The sequence below is a fragment of the Octopus bimaculoides genome, chromosome 17 (genome assembly GCF_001194135.2).
Source record: "Octopus bimaculoides isolate UCB-OBI-ISO-001 chromosome 17, ASM119413v2, whole genome shotgun sequence".
Lineage (NCBI taxonomy): Eukaryota > Metazoa > Mollusca > Cephalopoda > Octopoda > Octopodidae > Octopus > Octopus bimaculoides.
The window spans coordinates 31,093,240-31,100,637 of record NC_068997.1 but is presented as its reverse complement, the minus strand read 5'-3'; the positions used below and the strand labels follow the sequence as shown (position 1 = coordinate 31,100,637).

General features: G+C 36.1%; 1 protein-coding gene across 2 annotated transcripts in view; it reads left to right on the top strand.

Moving 5' to 3' along the window:
* LOC106871768 (uncharacterized) overlaps positions 1-7,398 on the top strand; it is a 629,775-nt gene that overhangs the window by 327,570 nt on the left and 294,807 nt on the right. For both annotated transcript variants that reach the window (XM_052974057.1, XM_052974056.1), the window contains exons 24-26: positions 570-679; positions 5,070-5,146; positions 6,473-6,657. In XM_052974057.1, coding sequence (XP_052830017.1) covers positions 570-679; positions 5,070-5,146; positions 6,473-6,657 — 372 coding nt within the window. The remainder of the gene's footprint in view (positions 1-569; positions 680-5,069; positions 5,147-6,472; positions 6,658-7,398) is intronic.

Here is a 7,398-nt window from a genome sequence, read left to right as displayed (position 1 = left end):
TGTATGTAGTATTTACTCTCTCTCTCTCTCTCTCTCTCTCTCTCATATACACGAGCACACACACTCACACACAAAATAGAGAGTGAAGCTTTTTGCCGTTGTTACGTCAATACCGGAAGTTGACATTGAGGAACCTTTTTAAAGAAGTGAATCTTAAATATAAAGCAATATTATTTATTTTTAATTAAAAAAATCAAATGAAGAGCCTAAGATTTATCAGAGGTCAAATTATTCACGCATCACAAGTATGGAAGCATTTGGTGAAGTCGATTTCACGTGAAAAGCGATTACACACACATCTCTGTTTTATATATAGTATAGATTATGATATAATTAATAAGATATACTTTTTCCTTTAATCAGTTATATTTTTTTAAACCTCAAACAGGTATATTTTGTATCTTAACCAGGTATGCATTACACCTTGATCTGGTTATACCTTCTACTTTAACCAGGTATAATTTAAAATTTAATCATGTATATGTTTTGCATAGTAATCAGATATGTTTTACCTTAATCAGGTATATATATTTTTCTTAACCAGTCTATATTTTCTGCTGTAATTTTAGAGACAGAAGTCAAGATTCCAGCTGTTGCAGTAATGATCAGAGGTGGACCTGAAACTCTGAAGTCAGTTCTTGACTCAATATCACGCAACATCCCAGTTGTAATAGTAAAGGTCAGTAAATAGACTATTCTCTAAATAAGGTAACTGGGAGTTTATTCAGTTCATAATGTTTGCATATCAGAAGAAGCTTGTGGTTAAGAAAACTAAACGGAAGGACTATATGAGTATTTTGTTGGTGCAGAATTTTACATAACTATTTTATTTAATGATTTACCTGATCTTTGGCTTCCTGGCCAACTACTTAAATCTTATGACTGTTTCTGTTAGATGAATGACTTTATATGTACTTAATTCAGAGTATTTTATAACAAATATTCTTTTTAAAATCTTTCTTCAAACCAAGAATAGTAATTTATTTGCCATTGCCAGTGATCAACCTCTTCTGTTTTTCCTCTTGTTTTCTTCTTGTTGTTGCTACTTTATAGAAACCCCACCATACATTCATGGTCCTTGAAATTACACCACTTGCTCTCTTCCATGTGCAATGAAATGACCAGCAAAGTGTTGCTTCTTCTTTGCCTTAATTGTACATCATCTCTTTGCATTTCTACCTTATAAACTACTAACCTGCCTATAATTGGATTTAATTTTAGCTAACTTATGTTTCTCATAATTTTGTTGTTCATTAGATGTGCTTTCTGGCCTTTGACTACACATTTTAATTTTTTGCACCACCTGATTCATCTTACTCTTCTGTGTACTACCTGTAACTCTTTCTAGTCTTAATTTAGAATAATCATAGGCATATCTCTATTTACAATCTTTCTTTTCTGATTTCTCTGTTCTTCCTCTGTCTCCTTACGGCTCAAAAAAGTGCAGTCTTTCTGGCCTTCCTTATACACGATGCACCAAATTATTCCTGTCCCCAACACAACATATTCCAGAAATATCTCCTTTGTAACAGAAACATTTCATGCCTCTGTCCCCACCAGTTGACTCATCCACATTTATGCATGTACTGAAACGAGACCTCATTACATTTTAGTCAATTAAGAAACTACCTTTTTCTTTTCTTTCTACTTATAATGACTTAACCAATTAGCTGTTTTCTTTATTTACATTATTGATCCATTTCTGTTTGTATTAATAGTGCTTATATTGACAATGGTTGTATTACACTTACTGCCAGTAGAGACAGCCATTTGAACATGAATGAATGATAATATTAATGTGAGTGGAACTGATACATGTCTGCTGGTAAACGCTCAATGAAACATTCTTTTCAAATGTTGAATGTCATCCCTCCTTTCCATGTTCCGTGTCACGTCCCTTTCCACATCCTATGTAGGTCTGACGAGATTGTTGAGATGCTTGAACAGAGGTGTGTTGAGGTGTGCTGCATTCAAGAAGTTAGGTGTAGGGGTGCTTCAGACAAACTTCTCATGGGTAAGAAACAAATTTAAAATCATCTGAAAAGTTACAGTGATGGGTAGGTAGCATGGAATTACTTCTAACAGACAAATGGGATGATAAGGTGATTGAGGTAGTCACAATTTGCGATAGACAATTTAAGCTTAGACTAGTTTTACAGAAAAGTAGAGCAATATCTCTAACTATGTTCCCCAGGCAGGTCTATCAATGAACAAAAGGACAGTTTTATGGTATTTTTCTGCAAGCTACCTCAAAGACAAATGAAAATAACCTCATCTTCTTGACTGGTGCTTTCAATGGACATGTTGAGCAGAACCCTGGTATCTTCCATGGTATACATGAGGGCCATGGAATTGGTTCTCAAAACAAGGAGGGAACAAGGCTACTGGGGTTCTACAATGTGAATAACCTGATGATCTGCAACACCAACTTCAGAAAGCCAGCCAATCACCTGATAACTTATCAACTAGGTAATCACGCTAGCCAGATTTATTACATTCTCAATTGTAAGCAAGATATATAGCTGCTCATAAATGCAATAGCCTTACTTGGTGAAGAATGTAACCACCTCAGCATAGATTAGTCTTTAGTAATTTTATACTTCAGGCTAGAAGGACTCCACGAAGCAGACCAATCTGGAAAAGAAGGATTTGAAAGTTCAAACTTTTAGAGACACCCAAATTGAGAAATTTAAGGAGAGGGAGGAGAAATTACAAACTTGTAACATCGAGAGTAAGTGGGAGTTAGTGCAGGACAGCTTGTTGAGTACCACAAGCCAAATTTGTGGTTGGTGCAAAGTCCCACTCAGACCTAGGATGATGTATTGCTGGAATGATGTTGTAGATAAGGACATTAGAGTGAAGAAACATGCCTGAAATGACTGAAAGAATTACGGTACCAGAGAATCATATCAGGTAGCATGGAGGAAGACTAAAAGACAGGTGTACTTATACTGGGGACAAGCAGAGAGGGGAAAATATGTAAATGTTCTGTATCATGAAGACCAGAAGCTTGAGATGTTTTGGAACAGAAGGCTATGTCAGAGATCATTATGATGTGGTAGGAGAGAAGTGTATTCACATGGACGATGGTTCACACATAGTTAATGATTCAGCAAAGAAGAAAACTTGGAAACACTTTTATGAAAGTTTGCTAAATGTAGAGAATGCATGAAAGAAGAAAAGCTCACCTATTCGAATCAACAATAATTTGATAGATAAAGCAATTAAAGTTATGAAGATGGGGAAAGCCTCTGACCCATTATGAATGACTGCTGATATGCTTCACATATCTGGTGGAGTGGGATATGACTTCATCCCCGATATAGATAGACCAGGCAAGAGAGAGAGCCATATGCAACAGTTGGTGTAGCAGTGTTATAGTCAACAGGTACAAAGGCAAAGGTGATGCTTAAGACAAAAATAATTACAGAGGCACCAAATTGTTGTACCAGGTGATGAAAGTTGCAGAAAGAGTCGTAGGTCAATTAATAAGGAAGAGAATTAGTGTAGATGAGATGCAGTTTGGATTTGCACTAGGTAGAAGCACCACCAATGCTTTCCTCCTGGTGAGCAACTGCAGAAGTACTTTGCCAAACCACAAATCCCTTCAGGTAGATAGCCCTGCTCGATCTGTAGAAAAGGCATAGGTAGAAACTCCATAAAATGTACCCAGTGTAAGCTATGGACACATAAGAGGTGCAACAATATCAAAGGAAAACTAGCTGGGAAGATAGTTTTTGTGTGTGACAAATGCTCAGGAGCAATAAACACTGAAAATGTGCAGAGAACAGCTTCCACTACATTCCAGGGGGAGAAACTAGAAGTAGTTGATAGCTTTCATTATCTAGGTGACCAAGTGAAAGTGTAACTTCTAGAATAAGAATAGCTTGGGCAAAGTTCAGAGAGTTCCTACCTCGGCTGGTGAGAAAAGGGCCTCTCACTAAGAGGAAAAGGTAGACTGTATGGCGTATGTGTGTGAACAGCCATGCTATGTGGCAGTGAAACATGGGCTGTGACTGCTGAGGACATCCGTAAGCTTGCAAGGAATAAAGCTAGTATGCTTCGCTGGATGTATAATGTCAGTGTGCATATACAACAGAGTGTAGGCACCCTGAGAGAAAAGTTAGACATAAGAAGCATCAGATGTGGTGTGCAAGAGAGATGATTGCGTTGGTATGGTCATGTGTTGTGAATGGATGAGGACAGCTGTGTGAGGCAGTGCCACATCCTAGTAGTTGAGGGTACCTGTGAAAGGGGCAGACCCAGGATGACCTGGGATGAGGTGGTGAAGCATGATCTTCAAACATTGGGCTTCTCCTAGGCATGACAATTGACTGAGACCTTTGGAAATATGCTTGCTGGCAAGCCAAATAAGACTGTAACCGTAGCCTGTGCCTCTGCTGCATAACCAGCCCATTTAAGAGTACTCTTCAATCATTGGGCAATAATCTCTGCATGCGAAGACCTGTTGAAGCAAGTGAAATCATTGTCGTGACTGATGACAGTACTACTTGACTGGCACTCATGCCAGTGGAATGTTAAAACACCATTCCAGCTTGGTCACTGCCAGTGCCGCCTGACTGGCTCCTGTGCCAGTGGCACGTAAAAAGCACGATTTGAGCATGGTCATTGCCAGCGTCACCTGACTGGCTCCTGTGTAGGTAGCATGTAAAAAGCACCATTTGTGCATGGTTGATACCAGTACCACCTGACTGGCCCTCACGTTAGTGGCACATTAAAGCACCCACTATATTCTTGGAGTGTTTGGCATTAGGAAGGGCATCCAGCTGTAGAAACTTTGCCAGATCAGATTGGAGACTAATGCAGCCTTATGGCTCACCAGCCCTCAGTCAAGCTGTCCAAACCATGCCAGCATGGAAAGCGGATGTTACATAATGATGATGATGATGACAATGATTTAGTGCCTTTACTAACAAGAAGGCATCTTTATTGGATTGCATGTGTGCATTTTAAAGGATTTAAAAAGAATATTTGTTCATTCTTAGATTACTTTATATCTGAAGATTTAACTTTAATGAATTCTTTAAAGTCTTTCTTTTAATTATCAGGATTCTGGTCGAGCAGCAGACATTATGGCAGATGCTTACCAAACAAAACTTGAAAATGCAAATGAAGAAGATGACAGGTTTGTTCTACATTTAGTCAGAACAATAATTTTGTTTTTGCTTTTGTTGTTGTCATTACTGTTGATGTTGTTATTAAATATGTTGTTTAGCACCTATTAGCCCTGATAGAACAGGTCTATGAACATAGGTAATCCTGTCTTTATTTTCCTCTATTTACATATTTATGAGAATATTTTATTGTTCCACTGTCAGTGTTTATTTATGCTGAAAGGGTATGATTTGAAATGGATTTAACTTATATTTTTAGCAGTTTGAGTGGCAAAGTAAACTGCTCCCTCTTTGGCTTGCAATTCTGCTATTACTAAAGTTGATAGTTTGATTTTAGAGCTGGTATTCATAGCTTTGTAGATATTCAAAGCTTTGATTGAAACTGGTGCCTCATCAGATTTCTTTAACTAAATGACTCAAATTGTTGGCAGTATGATAAGACACTGATAATAATCATAATACTGATTTGTTATTTTGACACAAAGCTCCACTTTTCCTGGTGAAGGATAATGGATCCAATTCAGGATATGCCTAGAGCTGTTTGGATTTGTCTATTTTGTTTTCTATCCAATTTAAAAGATCAGATGAAGCAGTAGGTATCATGACTTGCCCTTAGGAAATAACATGAAAACACATTAATAGAAATGGTAATTATGGATTAATCTAGCATGGGTTTAACCAGTTCTGGGTACACTGTCTCTGGCTGTAAATTTAATTCATTCCATCTTTTAACACTGATGTGCCTGGTGGTGGTTCAACAGGAGCATTTGGTCCTTCACTGCCTCTAACAATCCACAATGCTGTGAGCATTCAGAACCAGCCATGTCTTGATTTACAGTCTTTGCAGTTCATAGCGTCACTGTTCGTTACAGGTTGACATGTAAGTGGTTTTCAAAAAGTGGTCTACTAGCATATATGCCAGAGTTACTATGAGCAACATCTCTAGAAACAACCACATTTCTTGTCAGGTCTCTCCACTCTATGTCTTCCAGGTTAATTATTTACAAGATCCAAGAATTGATTAGCAGCAAACCAAGAGTTGTGTTTTATCCATGTCTTTTCCTCATCGATCTTAGTTGTTCTGTAAAAATTATGGGTGGTACCCTTCCTCCTTTAATTAAGATCTGTTCCATCATTTTTTATCTATATCACTAAAAGTATAGCCTGGCTAACATAATTCTGATTAGGGCTCCAAGGTAGCAGTCTAGTTAACTTATCTTGTTTGTGACATCAGTATAGACCTTATGTTATTTTTTATAGCTAACTTTCTTTTAATCACTATTAAAGTTTTACATAATATTTTCTGAAATAACTCTTCTTTCTACATCAATTCTAAGGAAACTGAAAGGTGACATCAGAGAGAAAATTATTAAAGAATTTGAAAAGGAACTGAAAGGAAATGTGATAGATAACATGGTTGACTATGTGTTGGAGTCCCTAAAACATTCAAACTTGCTGACTGTTTATGATACAGATTCAGTGGAAAAATTTGATCTAACAATGTTCAAAGCTGTATTCAAAGGTAAAAAATATTTTTAAAATTAAATTTTCAGTTTTTTTAAATATTTTTCAATCAGTTTGAATTTTATTAGACATAATAGAAATTTAGATTAATTATTGCTAATTAGACTAATTATTACACTTGTAAAAAGGTTGAGAGCTATTTTTAACATAAAACATTAAAAATCTAAATTAAGATGAAATATGCAGAAAAAGAATAATGATATTATTTGATGACTTATACTATTATTTTTACTCTTTTACTCTTTTACTTGTTTCAGTCATTTGATTATAGCGATGCTGGAGCACCACCTTTAGTTGAACAAATCGACCCCAGGACTTATTCTTTGTAAGCTTAGTACTTATTCTATCGGTCTCTTTTGCCGAACCGCTAAGTTATTGGGTCGTAAACACACCAGCATCTGTTTTCAAGTGATATGGGGGGCGACAAACACAGACACACAAACATACATGAACATACACACACACACACACACACACACACACACATATATATATATATATATATATATATATTAGGGACAAAATCCAAAATTACAGGTAAAAACTCAATTAAAATCAATTTATAAAAAATTAAAATTAAATTGAGCTTTATAGATTATAATATATATAAAAATATATAGTTTTAGGGAAAAGAACCAAGTTTCAACAACTCATCGATGAAAATCCACTATCACATATAGAAAAAGTAATAATTAAAAGCACAATAAATGAGTATAATATAAAACAAAGTAAATATCAT